Genomic DNA, 19,495 nt, shown 5'->3' on the forward strand with positions numbered 1-19,495 from the left:
CTGAAACCGGCTGGCGGGAAGCAGGACTGGCAGGGGAGGGAGGGTCAGGGGCAGCAGAGCTGGCCAGGGGAGATATGGGGAGGGGATCAACTGGGGGAGGGTGTCGGGGGCAGCAGGGCTGGCTGGGGGAGATCAGGAAGAGGAGGGGGGGAGAACCGGCCGGTGGGAAGCAGGGCTGGCCAGGAGGGGAGTGAGGGGAGAGAATTGGCCGACGGAGAGCGGGACTCACCCGGGCGCACGCAGATTCCGGGGCGCTGCCCGTCCCGTGCATGGTCCCGGCAAAGCAGGAACGAGTCTGGCCCCGGGGATTCCATCCTGGCCCCGCCTCTCCCTCATGTAGTTGCATACTGCCTGGTTGGTAGACATACTCACGCAGCATGAGATGTCTACCAGCCAAGCAGTTCACAACTACGCACTGATACTCCTAATAATAATAAACTTACCTAATTAGAAAATACCGGACAGTTTATATGTCTGGTATTTTCTCAATTTGTTTCCCGGACAGAACCCTCAAATACCGGACTGTCCGGTTCAAAACTGGACACCTGGCAACCCTAAAACCATCTTGTTAGTCTTTAAAGTGCTATGTGACTCCTTTTTTTGCAGCAAATAGTTTGACTATCTCCTAGATTCAGCATAGTCTATACATTTCATGTTCCAGGTTTTGTGCTCATAATGCAAACTGCTCCTTATTTTTATGCTTAAGGCAACAAGAGCAGCACTTTTGACCGAAGAATCAAAGGTTGAGAGGCTGAAGGCTCAGATTAAGGAGTTGTTCCAGTTTTCACAGAATACACAACCGCTTTCTGATGGCGTTGTAGCTGCACTACAGGAATATCAAAGGTATGAATGGGGAATCAGGTGAGACAAGCTAGCCGTTTAACACAAAACTTCACTGGGGACTGAATGTCTCAATGGATCAGCAAGGCCTGTGGAGTAGGGATGTATAAACAGTTAACCAGTTAAATGATAGCATATAAGTGGTCAGCTATTTTAACATAGGTCCCGCACCCGCTGCCCAGCCCCTGCAGCTGCAGCCATGAGGTCCTGCTGCTGGCTCTGCTGTGGACAGGACTGGTCTGTCCTGGCTTGGTTGGCTGCTGCCAGAATTACCTGTTCCTGGAACCTTTCTGAGAAGCATTGACTCACGGGAGACGTCCCAGAAAAGCTCAGCTCCCATTAAGGCACCAAAATAAATGGCCAGATTTTCAGAAGAGCTTAGCTCACATTGGATGCTGACCTCTTTTGACTTTCTAGTGAATCATATTGCAATAGAAGCTGCTGGGTGCTGGATACTTTCACAAATTTGACCTGAATTCTGAGTGCTAGAAAATTCCAACCCACTTCCATTGAGATGAGTAGGAATTTTGCCTTTGATCTCAGTGGGAGCAAGATCAGCTATTTACGTGTTAAAATACTAAAGGAAACTGATCTTTGTGGTTTCTCTGATGTAATGGGAAGATGTGGCTGTCTGGACAGTATATTCTCAACCTCCATAATGGTTTGGAACATGGATTCTTTGTCTGCTGGACCTTGGATCACTCATTTGCTGTATTGTCTATTCACTAGATGAAATATTTGCCTGGACTGCTTGTTTTAACTTTGGAGAATCAATATTTTTATTTTTTTTGCTTTCTTTTCCTCATCATAACTAAAAATCAGGCTAGGAACTGTAGTTGTAAATGGTATGGCAGAACTACTGCAGAGTGCACATGGGTTTTTTTGGGAGGATTGTTTTGATGAATCACTCCCCTCCCAGTTATCTGGCAGGGCTTATTCCACCTTCTCCCAACAACGTGCCTCCTGTTTCCTGCTTCCATTTTTGGATTGGAAACATTACAAATCTAGCCTCTCCCTGTGCTGTAGCACTTCCGCTTCCAGGCTGGCTGGAATCAGGAAGTTTGAAGGCTGCAGTTAGCAAACTTCAAGAAAGGATCAGTCTGGGAGAGGAAAAAGGTCAGTTTTTGTTGTTGTTTTGGTTTTGTTTTGTTTTTGGTCTAAACTGGTTTTCCTATCCCTAGATAGGACTGTGCTAGCTAAGGAGGAATAAAATGGATCCAAAAAAGCAAGCAATTCAAATTTTAAAAAATGAAACACTGGGATTTTTTTTCCAATGAAGAACAAATGTAGAATCCTTAAAAATGACTCTGATCAGAAATCAAGCTGCCAGCTTTTCCTCCAAATCCTGCTGCTTTGCAAAGCGTGGCAAAATCACAGCGTGCTGCTGGTGGAGGACTGCAAAACAAGTAATAACAGAGATTTCCATCTGAGGATTTCAGGGCCCTCAGGAAACTAAACTAATTGCAAAACCTCCTGTGACACATGATATAGCTAACTAGTATCTCTCCATTTCTCAGAGGGGGAAGCAGATGCAGAAAAAGGAAATTAGCCAAGGTTGAACTGGAAGTCTGTGGCATAACTAGGAGTTGATCTCTTTTTATTAGTCAATCCTGTGTCTTAACAGGACAATATTTCCTTTTATGTGTAAACTTTATATCAAAAGCTGTTTCTGCTTCAAGATCCAGTGGGATGGAAACTCAGGAAAGCATAGGGAAGTAGGATGTAACTATAAGGGTTTGTCACCAGGAAGGGAACTGCATACATTCCTTAAAAGTTACTCTCACAGCTCCTAGCATTTAGGACCAGCCTTCATATTGGGAACTTGAAGATTTAAGCCATTTATTAGTCTAATGAATGCTTGCTATTTAAATTTATCCACTGACTTTACTTGACATGCACAAATGATTCTAAGAAGATTAGGAAATTTAAAATGAAAGGCAAGGAAAATGTATTTGTGTTCTCCTTTAGTCTGGGCCATTTTGAGTTATCAAACTGTTTTTGTGTGTTAAAAAAAAAACTTCATTTTTTTTAAATGAAAAATGGACCAAAATTCCCTTTTCACCCCTTTATGTATAAATGCTACAGGGGGGTGCAGCTACATATTAGCTTTCTGAAATGTACATGCATGGCTTGTGTCTTCCATCCACCAGCCACTTTGTGCCTTTGATCTTACTTGGGGGATAATATTGAAGATACCAAATTGAGCACAATGAGACTGTTTGTTTGGCATTGGAGCTTCAAGGCCAGATTTCGTCTCTGGTACACTCTGCTGAGTTCAGTGCAGTGGCAGCAGAGATAAATTGGTCCCTCTGTACTAAGCAGGATTTGTTGGAGGTGTGACTGGCAGAGGCAGTTGTCCAGTAAAGTGTGGACAAAGCCAGGTGTAGTGGAGTACACAAGAGGAAAACGGAGGCCCTTCATGTTACATGGAGCGGACACAAGATTGTTTTATTTTATCCCTCAGTGAATTGCATGTTTAACCTAAGATTTCACTCGAATCATTCTCTCCGTTGTCTGCTTATTCTTGCAGGGTCAAGGGAAAGACATTTAAAATGAGCACTGAGGCTGAAAGTGAACTCGGGCAGCGTTTTCAAAATCCACTACGAGCGTTCCAGCTGTGGAAGCCATCCATTCAGAGACTTCTGGACTCCACAGCGAATGCAGCTGAGCCCTCACAGACTCATGATTTCCTACTTCAGATTGAGGTAGAGAGTTGCAGTTAAGTTAGGAAGCCAGTATCTTGTTTGCACTGCGCAGGCTGCAGTGACACATGCAGGAATGCAGCTGTCTGACAGCAGCAACTGAGAACGGTTTCCAGTTACTGTAGGAAATAGCACACTACTGAATCTCAGACCAACATCTTCACTAACTGTACCAAAATCGCATTCAATATGAGCATTCTATTTCGTGAGCTAGAGTTGCCTGTTGAATAAAGAATGTTACATAAGTGTGTTATATAAGAGCTAAGTGCTGGTATGATTATTATTGCCTTAGGCAGTAACCCAGCATCCATCTGGGTAGGACATCTGAGGACTCTGTTAATCACTAAACTATATTACCATTTTAAAAAACCCTTAAAAACAACAAATAGTCCTGCAGCACCTTAGAGACTAACGAAAACAACAACAAAAACCCACTTCTTCAGATGAATAGAGTTTAAGGGGTCCAGGTTCCAAATAAATACTAAAATATAATAAAAGTATTAAGAGACATAATTGATGTTTGCACCCATGAGTTGAGTAGGGATAGTGACAGCCTCGCTCCTTGGATTTCTGAAGTAAATGTTTATATAAATGGGGATCAAGCAGAATCATGACTCTGATAAGATAATTTCATGTCCTGTACCATGTAGCTCAGTAGGCTTCCTTCAAACAGGCCAGCAAAGCAGCTGCAGAACTAGAAAAAAAGCAGCAAGCCAATTTCTATAGAAGAAATATTGTGAGCAGAGTTTACGCTTTCCTGATGCAGTTTGTGGTATAGCATCCTGAGTCATCTGTATACCAGGATTGGGGTAGGCCCACAGAGCCCTGCAGTGTTGCCCACAGCTTCCTCCTTACAGGGTTGTACACAGCAGGTTCCAGCAAACAATAATTCACCTTGAGGTGAGGAGCCAGCCTTCAGCTGAGCCATTGGGCCGTATCGCCATGTTAGGGTTGAAGATGATGGCAATCAGCTCCATTTATTTTTAAAAATAGGTGCCGCTGAAGGGGTTCTGGCAAGTTGCAGATTAGCCACTCTTGTGTTATTGCAGTTATGTTTTAGCTGCTTTTGTCCTACAGTCATGGCATTGCTGTTTTTCTGAGCCTTTACCTGAGCCTTGATCTGCTCCTGTAGCTCTTAGTGTTATGATTTCACTAGAAGAATTGTTCTCCTGTAGGCATGCCTGGCTGAGAGCTCCCAGTTCAAGGAGCAGTTGGTGATGTTACAGCTGAAGAAGGATTTGCTAAGCAGTATCTTCAGTGAGGAAAGAGCAAAGGCTGTTTTGGCAGAGGTAACCAATGCTGCAAAGGAAAGAGAGATTCTGCACAAAAGTCTGCTGCAAAGGAAAAGCAGACTGCAGGTAAGCAGTTCATATTAAGTTCACTTCGAGATCTATTCATTGTTTAATATCCATGCTAAAGATTATGATGAATCTTTTATGAATCCAATTTTTTATAAATACATTCCCTTATACTAACCCACTATGTCTGATGCATTTTGTAGATTGATAATAGAAACACGGATTACTGTGCAGGGCAGCTGCTTATTTGCTCAGTGTCACATGTACACTGACAAAATAATATAACTGTAGTTCTGTTGAGTGCTGTTTTGCTCTTTTTGCCTAGAGTTTGGTAACTCAGCATAAAGACTTTGATGCAGCCTTTGTACCTCTGCAAAAGTTGTTATCCGCTATCAGAACCAAAGTAGATCTAGAGAATGAACCACTACCTGATCTTTTAGGTAAAGAAACACGACTCCAGAGACTACAGGTATGTTACAATGATAGTTATCTATGCTACCTGCATGTTAATTATGCCCCTGTTAACAGATGGCATGACTGGGTTATTTTCCTTCTGGGCAAAATGCATATTTTATTAATGTCAAAAATACTGCGGGGCGCAGGGTTAGAGGGAAGAGGTAGATTTTGTTTCTGTAATCTTACACAGCTTGGTTCTGATGTCACAGTGATAAGAATTGGGATTGGGAATTGGGACTTTTCACACTCCTTCGTCACATAGATTCACTTTTTTTTAGTATGGACACGGCCTTAGTGACAGCAAAATCAATCCCTTTCTGCAGCTATTTTGGTGCTTTTGTACCATTGTGGTGCTTTGATTGTCCTGATAGCTGCAAGCATGCTATCTCTCGGTTTATTCATAATCAGCTGCGAAGACATCTGAATGCCTGCTGGCTACTTTTTGAAATTTTCAGTTCCAGGCATCAAAAATTAATTTGCTTAAAATTAGTGATTTTTCTGGAAGATGTCTCATGCTGTGAAATGGAACCAACTGCAGAATCAATGCTCAGTATGTAAGTACAGTTTTTCTCTTACTCTGTAGATGATCCAAGAAGAGTTGGCAGAGTTTATAGTTCAAATGGAAGAGCTGGAGAATCTAGTTCAATCGAATCCCACCCACAGACATAAAATGAACCAGCTTTCATCTGACTGTCAGACACTGAAGAGATCTCTAGAGGTAACTCAAAATTTAGTGAAGAATTTAAAGTGGCAGCTACAAAAATTATCTTTTCACATTATCATAATATCTGCTTTTTAAGTTCTTATGGCCTTGATCAATCTTTAAAGATTTCCCAGTTTTCTTTGTTTTAATCTTCCCTAACCTACAATTTAATCATCGTAACAATTGAGGATACCGGTAGATTGTACTGGTATAAATATGTTGGTTGTGAGAAGTATAAAATATAGTTTATAAAGGTACAACCCCTAGAGTAGATGTAGTTAAACCATACTGCTCTAAAGCACCTTTGTACCAGTATATTTCTTTCTTTATGAGAATGTTATACCAGAATTAGACCTTTTATGCCAATATAACCATGTCCATACTAGGGGAGGTTGTATGACTTTAACTATGCCAGAATAATTAAATGATAAATTTTCTGTTTTCAGACATGTTGTGAAGAGTGGATAGACTTCCTTTTGAGTCTATAATCCAGAGGATGTTGTGAAGACCAGGAAAATAACAGGGTTCAAAAAATAATTAGATAAATTCATGGAGAATAGTTCCATTAGTGGTTATTAGCCAGCATGGGCAGGAATGGTTTCCCTAGGTTTGTCAGAACCTGGGAATGGGCAACAGGGGGTGGATCGCTTAATATTTATCTGTTTTGTTCATTCCCTCTGGGACTGAAGACATTCAGAAGACAGAATACTGGGCTAGATGGACCTTTGGTCTGACCCAGTATGGCCATTCTTATGTTTTTAAACACTACTGCTTGTTTGGTTTGGAAAGTCTCCTTTGTGCAGCATGAGTCTTCTCACCCCTTGGGACTGAATCCATTCCCGAGTGTCCAGATTTTTTTTGGCTTAGGCTCACACAATTTGATTTGCTACCTAAGAATTTAATACTGGCTTGTCTGGTAGGTTTATCATATACACTTTGTAAACTTAAATGTTAATGGTCCAAAGCCACTGCAGTTACATCAAAGACTGATGAAAAGTACAGAATTTTGTTGCTTGTAAGGGCATCTATAAAAATCTTCCCTCCTAAAACAGAGATTTTTGTAAAATTCTCTTGGTTTGCTATGCCACTAAAAACTATCCATAATAAAGTTTGAGTCTAAAATGCTAGGCAATTGTAGTTTTTTTTATAACAATTGGATCACTAAAATGGTGTTTTTACCTGGAAAAATACTATATGGCTTCTCTCCTTTTATTGTATATAGTGTGATTTTGCATGCAAAGTGAGGAGGGTAAAGTACTTAGTATCGATGCAAAATATAGAATTTTTCTCCTTGAGTCGTTTGTAAACTGGGAAGCCATTCTAATACATACTGCCCCACCATGTGGCTAAGCTCAGATCTGCAGGAGCTAGTATTTACCCACTTAGGGACATTCCATAGCATGGTACTAAACAGCTAAACTGGAGCTTCTGCCTTTCCTCCATATTTTTATTTCATATCTTTGTGTTTCTATAGTACCCATCCCCATGGTCTCTCTAGTGAAACTTGCTCTCTGTGCGCTGTTATTCATGTGTTTTGTTTTCTCCTGATATTTTTAGATCATGCTGGTTCAGACTGAGAAGCATGTTCAGGAACATTGGACGTTCAATAACAAACTGTCAGACCTTCAGCAGTGGATCACAATGACTGAACAGAAGTTGGAATCCTATCAGGATGCCAGTGGGGAAAGGAAAACAGAGAGCAGAGTCGCAGACTTGAAGGTGGGGGACACATTTTGACGTATGATGGCATCATCCATTTGCTTTTGTGATCCACGTAGTAGGTGGAAGTTCAGGGGAAGAGGTGCATTCCCATGGGTTCCATTTCATTTACATTTCTTGTGTAAACTGGACAACAGATATTTCCTAAGTCTGGCCTGCTAATTCCCAGCTGGACTGCTCTATGATTAGTGCATGATGATCTGGCTGGTTAGGGTGAAAGAAGCATCAAGCTTCTGTTGAAATGTGTGCAGACACATTAAAGGAAAATCCAGTCTTGAATGTGAATTCCGTTCCTCCTATCAGGGTGGTTTCTCCTAGGGATGTAAGCGACTACTTGAGTAGTCAACTGATAAGCATAGGCTGCAGAGCCGCTGTGGGGTTCTCTTGGGAGCAGCACCAGCCAGAATTGAACAGTCGATTAAGGTGGGGTGCTCACTACTGTCACTGCAGTTCTGCATTTTAAATGTAGTAAGAGCCACTGGGCTCTTTCTACATCTGAAGTGCAGACCCACAGCAATCCCAAAGCTGGCACGAGCTGGGACTGTTTAGTCCTGGCTCACGCCGCCCCCAGGCGCTAACCCCTGGCTGTGTCCAGACTCAGGGTTTTTTTCGGAAAAAGTAGCCTTTTTCCGAAAAAACTTCACCTGTGTCTAGACTGCAGCCGCGTTCTTTCGAAATTAAATCGAAAGAACGCGGCTTTTCTTTCGACGGCGGTAAACCTCATTTCACGAGGAAGAACGCCTTCTTTCGAAAGTGCTCTTTCGAAAGAAGGCGTTCTTGAATGTAAATAGGGCTTCTTCGAAAGAGAGCATCCAGACTCACTGGGTGCTTTCTTTCGAAAAAGCGGCTTGCTTTTTCGAAAGGTCCGCGTGCAGTCTAGACGCTCTCTTTCGAAAGAGGCTTGCAGTCTAGACATAGCCCCTCTGTGGCTCTGCACTTTAAATATAGTAAGAGCCTAGTAGGTCTTACTATATTTAAAATGCAGAGCTGCAGCGGTGGTAGGGAACCCCCCCTTAATGACTAATCAAGTAGTTGATGAAAATTCCATCAACTACTTGATATGTTATGGTTAATTAGCTAAACATCCCTAGTTTCTCCAGACATACAGAAGTATAACATTAAAATGCTGTGGTACTCTATTAGTTTATCCTACATTGCATTTGTGTGCCAAAGTGAAAACTTCTCCTTTCCCATAATTGCTCATTTTTCTGTCCATGGAAGTAATTTGCATCTAGGTTCACTCATACTGGTGGTTTGCACTGCCTGTGCCTCCCTGGGCTGATTAGCCCTTCAGTGGGAAGCAACAGCTTTAATTTCCACTGGGGGCTCCAGAGAAGTCCCACAGTGGATGCTGCAACAGAGGCATGCTAGCTATACTTCTTCCCTAACTCTGAGCAACCCACTTCTTGGGCTTGCTAGCTACCTGCAAGAACACCTCACAGATCCTGGGGAACTGTAAATAGGGTAACGCCAAGAGAAACCAGCATAATCCAAGGCTGAACATAGCCCTTCATTGGACACAGATACCACGCATGGTGGTAAAACTTCAGAAGTAGCTATGACACCTGGAAGTGACTGAGTGTGTGAATTTCAGGGGCTGCTAGCTGAATTCCCGGATAAGGAGATCCAAGCACATCTTGTTGAGGCTCATGGTCAGCTGGTGATTAAGAGTTCTTCCCCAGAGGGAGCAGCACATCTCCATGCTCAATTGAACCAGCTGACAAAGTCTTTGAAGTCACTCAAAAAAATGACAATAAGGTAAGTGTTCAATAAATGTTTCCCATGTCTCTTCGACAGGGATTCTTTCTGCTGCTCTGCTTGATATATTGCAAACACTAAGCCTAGAGAAGTATTGAACATTAGTGACTGTGCTTGATTCTCTTTGAGTGCCGTGGAGTTACTCCTGATTCACACTGGTGTAAGAAAGTGGAGAGTTGAGCACTGTACCTCTTCTGAGATGTTAGCCAGGATATTGTGGTCTGTGAGCAGACACGATACCTGGCAAATCTCTCTTAAGCCTGAGCCAATAGGAGTGTTATAGTACTTGAGTCAGGACATAAGGTTTTGGATGAGAGTGTTGCAGATGTGGACAGAGAGAAAAGTCTGGATTGTGCAGTGGTTATGGAGGAGGAAGAGCAGGCAAGACTTGGATATTGTCTGCATGTGTGCGGCTATAGAGAGAGCAGAGTCAGAGGTGCCACTGAGCTTGAGGACCCAAGGGACTGGGAGGATGACATTGTTAGTAATGGCAGAGAGAATGGGCAGAGAAGCAGACATTAGGTGTGGGGAGCAGAGACACTCACCCAACACGGTGGAAACATGTTTAGGTTAATTTTCACGATCAGCCACTCCAGACTGACACAGTCTGCGTATCTGTATTAGTATTAGTAGGACATAATGAGACTCCAGAGCAGTGCCTGTTGCAACCATAGCAAACCAGCTGTAATGCGGGTGACAGTTTTGTGTTGAAACACCTCTCAAGTTTAAATTCAAATAAAGCCATTCAGAAACAAGCCACACCAAATACAAAGGGAGATCACTCTTTAATTAAGTCTTGCTGGCAGCTAAGTGCCGTTTTGCAATACCTTTGATCCCTGCCATTAGCAGATGCCTTGGCTGTTACCTGTCAAGGAACACTGCTTAATTAGAACCACACATTCCCTCTCCATCTCTGGTCTGAGCTCTTGGGTTCTTTTACAAGTGGATTGTCTGAATTACTACATGCTTGAGAGGTGTTCTCTGGAAATAACCCAGCAATAACAGGTTACTCACCTAGTTCAGATATTTTCTGAGAGCGTGTGCAATTATTTTTATTTTGGAATTTGTTTTGATCTGGTACCCTTCCCCTGACTTTTTCACCTGCGGCCATCAGGCATCTTAGAGATCTCTCCAAACTACATAGTCCTGACCTCCTCTACCAAACACACATTAGCGTCCTCAAATGGTTCTCTCTGAGTGAGACCAAAGTGCTTCTAGCAATGAATATCAATTTCTGGTTTATTTTTCTCACAACATAAACATGGTACCTAACCACTTAACTTTCTCATGGTACTTAACCTCACATTGGCTCTGTCTGGTTTTCACTCAGCCCTGCCCTAGAACTCCCAAGTTGCCTCCGAACTCCCTGCATGTTCTCTCCCTTCTCTCCCAAACACTCTTGGCTCAGTCAGTGCTACTGTCTGACACACCCTTTATTTCCTTCTCCTGTTTCCACCTTTGTGCCTTTTTTCACCGTCCCCTCCCTATTTAGAGCACCTTTCTGGAACCCTGTAACTGAGCTACCATTACTTCCTTGCTCAGATCCCATCTCTGCTGCTGGCGTTCTGAGAATTAAGCTAATAAAAATTAAGTTTCCCCCAAAAAAGTTTTAAAAATTAGCAAAACTGTAAAGGCAAAGTATCGGTACTCTAGTGTCCAGATCCCCACTTGGGATCTTCTACAGCCCAGGGCTTATAATATCCTGGAACAACCCACTTTCGTGTTACAGAGGAGAGGGCAAGAAGACATCTTCGTGTTTTGGAAGCTTGGGAAGTCTATCTGAAAACATTTAGCATCTCCCCTCACAGCAACCTTGTGTTGCCAGAAGGTCGGAGGTGGTTCTCTAAAGGCCTGTCTTTGACTACCACAACTCAGGGTTGACTATCCTACCCCACCACCCAAGTTGGTTACAACTTCCGTTTGTAAGTGCATTCTGGGCCTTATGCATGTTCAAGTCCAAAGCTTTAAACCAATCTTGTAACATCTTTAAAGCCCCATCACTGAAACCGTTCTTAACCCAGCTGTAACTGGGTTATGGAACAATCGTGATGTAATGGGATTCCTTAATTCAATTGCTGTTATGGTGTGAAGATGCTCTAAGTGTGCTAGGGGCCAGGTTTTGTGAGATACTGAGCATCTCAAACTCTCATTAAGGCAAAGGAAACTCAGAGCACTCGGCACTTTTTATGTAGCATTAGGTCATAAAATTGCTGGCTATGGGGTTTGTTTGTAGGTGGCAGCAGGTTACCCCTCTGGGGGCTTGAGAGAGGGTGTTCTAGTGGTGATGGCTCTAATCCAGGACTTGAGAGACAAGGGTTCAATACCTTGCTCCATCACAGGCTTTCCATGTGACATCATGAAAGTCACTTAGGCATGGTCTGCGTTTAAAAATTAGATTGTCCTAGCTTGGTCTCAGGACTGTGAAAAATGTTGTACCCTCAACACCTTAGTTAGAGTGACTTAATCTCCAGTATAGATGTGGTAATGTTGACAGAATTTTTGCATTGACATAGCCACTTATGCCCCAACCTTTTAGATTGGCAAAATGTAGTTTTGCATCAAGAAGCACTCCTGGTATGGATCCTTAAAGGAAAGGATAGTTAAAGAGGCGGAGCCTAAATCTATGAATGGGCCTAAGCCAAGCCCCAAGAGCCAGGGACTCCCACTCTGGGAAAGTATGGATCCTACTCAGGCCTTTCTCTGAGTGGTAGGGGAAAATGAAGGATAGACGGGCATTAGAGAGGGGGAAAGGTTTATCATGTTGTTTATTATATTTATATTTCTCTATATATATAATATGAGAGGGAGATTTGTATATTATTACACTGCAGTAATGAAGAGTAATTATTTTTAAATATAAAAATGATGTTGTTGTAAAACCCATAAAACCTGGTGAGGAAATTCAGGCTCAGGCATAGAACCTGAAACTATCTTTCTTTCCTTTTTTCAAGAGACTAGATTTCAGGATGACAGTATCCCTTTAAGGGACTAGCCCATAGTCATGCCGGAAGTCTCTGGCAGACAGGAATAGAGCCCGGATCTGCTGTTGTGCTTTAACCACAAGACCTTCTTTCTCTTCTGAAAGTACATCAACTGTACATTTCCAAGGGGCCACTTCTGGCGTTGAATCTTAATGATTTGCACCATTCTAAGCACAGCAAATACCCTCTCCTACCTATCTGTACTAAAGTTTTAGCATTCACTATAGAACCTCATGCCTTTCGGATCTGGAGGTCCTTGCTGAACTTCTAATACAGTGCTGTGTGTGCACATGTACCCATATTCACACAAAAATAACCTGCACCAACTCGTACAGTGTGGAGCAGTGTTCCCTCTAAGATTTTTCCAACCATGAGCGGAGTGAGTTTTGGCTTGTGCACGAGTATTGAGGTCATGTGTGCTGGTTTGGATGTGTGCCACTGTGCCACACACGTTCCCAGCCACTGGAGCAGAACCCCTCCTCCCCGCCATGCAGTATGTCCTGTTCCCAGCTGCCCGAGTAGACCCCGCCCTCTCCCGGCTCTCCTCCTCCCCGGCCATGCAGCATGTCCCATTCCTAGCCACCAGAGCAGACCCATACCACCACCACCACCACCATGCAGCAGGTCCTGTTCCTGGCACCAGCTACCAGAACAGGCCCTGGCCTCCCGCCTGCCATGTGGCAGCCCCAGCCACTGGATTAGCCCTCCTCCCCGCCCCCGCCATGTGGCTGTAGCAGATCCTGGACCCCCATCCCGGTGGATCCCTCACCACCCCATCTCAGCAAGTCCGAGGCCTTTTCCTTTTCTTCCCAAGGGCTTGAAAGCACTGTAGAGACGGGGGCTTAAGATGGTGCAAGGGGGGAGCATGACAAAGAAATACACAGACAGGCTTGAATACTTCAGCCTATCGGTAGTGTTGTTTGTGCAGAGAGGAGTATAGTTCCAATAACTTGTAAAGAGCTACAAGTCAGTACTAGCACCAAGTACTACTCATACTTTGTGACACTGCTGATTTGTTATATTATTAGTAAGGAAATAATTGTAATCATAGGTTATTGCAGCATAGATATATTGGCTTGGTTCCCCACCTCTTCCCCTGTACATGGATGTGTCAGTTGTGAGATGCATCAGTGCATTGACTTGTCTGATTTTGTATTTTCAAGCCTCCTCGGTAACATGCAGCCAAATGCAACAGTGGTTGATACAGGGAAGAATATAAACATTGTGGGAAATACATTGATGCCTGAATTCGCCTTCCACTCTTTAGAGGTAACTGTCAAGCGCTCGCAGGTGAGAGAAGCAGTGTATATCCGCATTCCATCATAATGTCACAAAGACAGTTTCCCTGTGGCTCTGTTGGATACTATATCTAAAACCGTGCAATTTACAACGTCCTCTGATATGTCAGGATTAAGACTGTGATCCTTACGGACAGCTTCAATTTGCAACAGTTGGTGCAGGGGCATAGTTTCATGATTCCCCTACAGATCAGTACAAGTCACTCAGCCAAAATCACATGCACTGTTTTGAGTATGAGACAGCACGTGTTATAGTAGAAACCCTTGTAAGGAATAGAATTATGCCAGACTGGGAGTTATGGAAAAATTGTGAACGTTCTGTGTTTTGCTAAATTCCTCATTCCACTGTCAAATTTCAATAGAGTAAACCTAGAGCCAGAGTGTCGGATGATGTAAATCAGTATAGTTCCTGTACAACTGGTTTACCGCAGCTAGGGATCTGGCCCTCCATCTTCTTCCTGTGACCAGTTATTTATAACTTGAATCACAGGTGGATGGTGCATCCTGCTCTATTTCCAATTCTGTTGTCCTAGAAAACTCTTATAAAATCATAGGAGATTTTTGTCCACATAGAAAATTCAAATCTAAACTTTTTTCCTCATAGTGAGAGCCTGTGGGATTTGAGACTTTAGTGGAAGTTGAGAAAGAAGCACCTCTCAGGAGGCATTCAGAACTTCATAGAATTTGGCCTCAATTAAGATGAGGCAAGAGAGACCAAATCTAGACTAGGGATGCAAACGGTTAACCAGTTATCCGGTAAGCATGCACTCTATTGGCATGCTTACTGAGGTAATAGGTTAAGCGGTGGGGGGGCCTGCTCTGGCCAGGCCTGGCCTGGCTGAAGTGGTTCCCCTGCACGTGACATGGTACGGTGCGGTGGGTTCATTCTGGCATGGCTGGAACAGCTTCTGCCCACAGTGCAGTGGGATTGGCCTGACCTGACTGGAGCAGCCTATGGTGCAGTGGGCCCAGCTGGGCTAGAGCAGCCACCCTGCCTGTGGGATCACAGTTAACTGGCTAAACTTTCCATTTAACCAGTTCACTTTTTAACCAGGATTTCATATCTCTAATCTGGACCCTGGTGATACCCCATTAGAGTCAATGTGAATTTTGCTATTGGCTTCAGCAGGAAACAATGATCAGGCTGTTGGGCGACTGAAGGAAATAATAATAAGTCATGTGTTTCTTAGGAAAAAAAACCCTTTTTTGGTTTTTGTTCTGTAACACAGGAGAATGTAAGCAAAGAAGAAGAGAGCAGTCACCTCCTTAAACTCATAAAGGACTTTGAACAGTGGTTACGGGTAGAAAATGCTACATTGAGCAAGATTCTTGTAACAAAACCCTCCAACAGTGAAGAAGTTAAAGCAAAACAAAGCAAGTTGAAGGTTGGTCTTCAAACACTAATTTTTTGGGAATAGTGAGTGGTGTTGGGAGATGAACATAAGAATGGCCATTCAGGGTCATGCCAGTGGTCCATCTAGTCCAGTATTCTGTCGTCTGGCAGTGGCCAGTGCTATAAGCTCCAGAGGGAATGAACCGAACAAAACAATTATCAAATGATCCCCATCCCCTGTCGTCAAATCCCAGCTTGTGGCAATGACAGCTTTATGGGCATATGCAGCATGGGCTTGCATCTCTGACTATTTTAGGACATGTCTATGTTACCAGGAAGATTGACATTGTGGTGGTTGATCTTCCAGCAGTTGATTTAGCACAGTGGTCCCCAACCTTTTGGGGCTGCCAAGGGCAGGGCTGCTCACTCGCTGCGCGTCCGGGAGTAGGGCCGCGCATCCGGGGCAGTGCTGTGGCCGCGCATGTGCCTGGGGGCGGGGCTGCACATGTGGCACGCGCAGGGCCAGATTAAGGGGGGGTTAGCCAGGCAGCTGCCCGGGGTGCCAACCTATGGGGAGAGCCTGATGGCAGCTGTAAGGTGCGCAGCGTGTCGGGGGGTGGGGCCGCACATGCATCACACGGCCACTGCCTGGGGTGCAGGCATGGCTCGAGCCGGCCCTCGCCGCGCGCCCGGGGCTCGAGGCACAAGAATGGCTTGTGCCGGCCCTGGTCACCTGGTGGGCGCACATAAATGCCCCGGTGGGAGCCTGATTTAGCGAGTCTAGTGGGGACATGCTAAATCAAACGCTGAGGGCGCGACTCAGTCAACACTATTACTCCTTGTTGTCGTGAGGGGTAAGGGAAGTCGACAGGAGTGTTTCTCCCATCGACCTCCTACAGTGAGCATGGCGCCCTAGCTTGGCTTAAGGTATGACAACTCCAGGTACACTATTTAGCTGGAATTGTGTACCTTAAGTCAACCTTCCCTGTAGTGTAGACCTGCCCTTCGTTTTGGACATTGATGGACCAATATCCTTTGATATATCCATTGATGGATCATGACTTTATCTACTTTTTTAACCCAGTTATACTTTTGGATTTCACAACATCCCCTGGCAGCAGATTGCATGGGTCCACTATGTATTATGTGAAAAAGCACTTCTTTATGTTTGTTTTAAACCTGTTGCCTATTAATTTCATTGAGTTGACCCCGGGTTCTTGTGTTATATGAAAGGGTAAGTAACACTTCCGTATTCACTTTCACCATATTAACTTTCTATCCAAATTTAAAGGTACAGTTTGATTCATTTATGACTTTTATTATATTCATCTAATGCTTTCTTTCACGTGTAGTGCCATTGTCCCACCAGTACTACCTACTCTCTTATTTGTACTTGGTATTATTGTGTCCCATTGATTATCATTGTTCCACCAAGTTTTTGTAATTCCTTTTATATAAGTATGTTCATATCAAGCCAGGCAGTCATGTTCTCCCATCTTAGTATTTAGACTTCTATTAATTATATAAACACTTATAAAATTTTTCAGTATTTAGTTGTCTGCCATCATCTAATGCAATTGGATGAGACTCTTTTTCATTTGACTGTTTCTCTTCAATTTCTACTCTCTACTTTATCCCTTTCAATCTTCTGTTCTTCAATAGGATATAGAGTATGCCTTTAATAAATCCTTTTTTAAGGAATATATTGCCTGTCCTCTGTCTAAACTGTGTGCTCCTCCACAGCTATTAGTTGCGTCTCATCTCTTAGTTTAAAAACTCCTCTATGGCCTTTAAAATGTGACATGATGGCAGTCTGGTTCCCTTTTGGTTTAGGTGGAGCCCATCCTTTCTATATAGGCTCCCCCTTTCCCAGAAAATACCTCAGATCCTAATAAACCTAAACTGCTTCTCCCAACTCCATCATCTCATCCACATATTAAGACAGTGCAATTTTGCCCATGGAAGAAACATTTCAGAGACTGTTACCATGGAGGTATCCTGGATTTTAATTTCTTACCCAGCAGCCTAATTTTGTTTTCTAGGACCCCTCTTCTGTGTTTCCCTATGCCACTGATACTATGCTTATGATACTTATATATGCCACAACCACCACTCCTCTATAGTATTGCACTTAAGTCTATTTAGATGTCTTCAGAGGTTTGCAAGCTTTGCATCTTCCAGGCAGTTCACTGGATAGTTCTCCTGGTCATCACAAGCCAATGGTGTCTATTTCTAATAACAGAATCCCTGATTACTATTATCTGTTTGTGCCTAATAACTGGAATTCCCTCCTTTTAAGGGGGTATCCGCAGGGCAAGAGGATACCATGACATCTTCTGGAAAGAGAGTCCCAAGTACGGTCTCATTTCCCTTCACTCCAGCTTGATGTTCTTCTTTCATGAGACTCTCCTCCTTCTCCACAGCACTGAGGCTGAAATGTTGCACTGACCCTTTCCAAATTATTTAAAAGCTAAAATAATCATCCAGGGCCATATCAGATCTCCCTCCTATAAAATTCACAGAAGAGGTAGGTGAATTGGGAAGCACTGGCATTTATAACAAAAAATCCACCCCGTTAGGGAGATCTGTATGAGCCACCATGCTTCTGTGGTAATTACAGAGTAGTATTATAGCATTTGCATGAGACATTTTCCTATGTCACAAACAGCCTTGTTCAGCAGATATATGTTAACTTTCTGGCTAAAATCTATTTTTTTCTAACCAATATAGAAAAATCCAACAATAGTAACTATAAGAGCAAACCTAACAAAAAAAATCCTCAGTTGAGAGAAATCCTGCAGATGTAGACCATCTGAAATGGATATGTGGAGACAAAATACAAATAAATGTGTAAACATTAATGCAGTGTTCCCAACAACTGGATGCAATGCTAATGTCCCTTTAAATGACAATCTCTAGTTTCGGCAAAGCAGTGATTCATCTGAATGCCATGTTGCTGATGTCCTTGTCTTTTCCTGAAGAAACTGCAGTCTCGTGTTCCTGAGGGGCAGCGTCTTTTTGAAGATCTCCGTACTCTTCAGAGAGTTGTTGGGACCTCTGAAGATGTGGAGGACCTGCGTTATCGATGGATGCTTTACAAATCTAAACTCAAAGACTCCAGCAGCTCATTGGTAGGTGAACAGTCACTGGAGTTGTTAGCACTAAAGACACTAAGGTACTTTTCCATGATTCTTGTAAGTAACCACTGCTTTCTGACAGTCCAGGAAGGATATAAGCATGTGCTTACCTTTAAACATATGGGTAGTCCCATGGAAGCCAACTGAATATTTCTATAAAGACACACACTTTCAGTGTTCAATTAGAAAACCTCTTTGCCTCTGCACAAGCATCACTTATATTTTTTTCTTGGGAAAAGACCTCAGATTTGGCCCAATAGTGATGATCTCTCCAACATTTATATGTAAGGAATGGGCGCGTGGGTGGTCTTGCTTAGTGGTCAGAGCTGGGATGAGGTCTGCCCACCAGGAACAGGAGTCACTGGGCTGGAGTTGCAGGAATTGCAAGCCTAGGTCCTATAAATAAGAGTCAAGGTCAGACTCAGGCCAGGATTGGAGATTAGAGATTAGAGCCAGAACCTGGTTAGAACTCCGAGGCAGGAATCAGTCGAAGTCAGACTGGAGTTAGAGATCAGATATCAGGAGAAGAGGTGAAGTCTGACACTGCAGCAGACTGAAATCTATGTCATTGCCTGGACAACCCCTGGGATTAAGTAGCCGGTCAGAGTACCATCGGGTACTATCACTCAGAGTGTCTTAGATAACATTTTGTGCCACCATATGGCCTGCCAGTACTACTGTGGAAATATCAGCTGTACTTGTTTCTTCAAACCTGGGTTCTAGTCCCTGGGTTCTCACGCCTTGTCGGTGGGTGTAATATATAACTTTGTCTTAGACATGTAACGGGAAAATTCCAAGTAGGGGTTTTCTGCCTGCTGCTTCGCTCCTTCACAGAATGTTCTTTTGCACAATTAGGCTGTGTCTAGACTGCAGGGGTTTTTTTAGAAAAAAGTAGCCTTTTTTCAAAAATACTTCACCTGCGTCTCTTTCACCTGCGTCACCAGTGCTCTTTCGAAAAAAGGCGCTATGTAATGCAAACTGTGCTTTTTCGAAAGAGAGCATCCAGACTGCCTGGGTGCTCTCTTTTGAAAAAGCGGCTTGCTTTTTCGGAAGTACTGGTTGCAGTCTAGACGCTCTTTTTTGAAAGAGGCTGTTGTGCTATGTGAATCAATGTGATCAGTATAATCCAGAACAGAACAGACCACAGAAGGTGCCAATTTCTTTACAGCATTCTCTTCGCGGGCTAGGTCGTTGAAATGATTAAAAGAGATGAAGTCTTGGATAATTGTAATGGATTTTAATGTGAGAACCAAAGTATAGATCTGAGTAA

General features: G+C 43.3%; 1 protein-coding gene across 6 annotated transcripts in view; it reads left to right on the top strand.

The window, feature by feature from the left end:
* SYNE3 (spectrin repeat containing nuclear envelope family member 3) overlaps nt 1-19,495 on the top strand; it is an 87,701-nt gene that overhangs the window by 53,775 nt on the left and 14,431 nt on the right. For 5 of the 6 annotated variants that reach the window (XM_075926635.2, XM_075926633.2, XM_075926630.2 and 2 more), the window contains 10 exons: nt 707-843; nt 3,371-3,545; nt 4,718-4,900; nt 5,166-5,309; nt 5,880-6,014; nt 7,557-7,718; nt 9,313-9,476; nt 13,621-13,747; nt 14,985-15,140; nt 18,070-18,219. In XM_075926635.2, the coding sequence (XP_075782750.2) occupies nt 707-843; nt 3,371-3,545; nt 4,718-4,900; nt 5,166-5,309; nt 5,880-6,014; nt 7,557-7,718; nt 9,313-9,476; nt 13,621-13,747; nt 14,985-15,140; nt 18,070-18,219 (1,533 nt within the window). The remainder of the gene's footprint in view (nt 1-706; nt 844-3,370; nt 3,546-4,717; nt 4,901-5,165; nt 5,310-5,879; nt 6,015-7,556; nt 7,719-9,312; nt 9,477-13,620; nt 13,748-14,984; nt 15,141-18,069; nt 18,220-19,495) is intronic. The other variant, XM_006133698.5, reaches the window with a different exon arrangement.

Source organism: Pelodiscus sinensis, chromosome 5 (assembly GCF_052426305.1).
Source record: "Pelodiscus sinensis isolate ZL-2025 chromosome 5, ASM5242630v1, whole genome shotgun sequence".
Classification (NCBI taxonomy): domain Eukaryota; kingdom Metazoa; phylum Chordata; order Testudines; family Trionychidae; genus Pelodiscus; species Pelodiscus sinensis.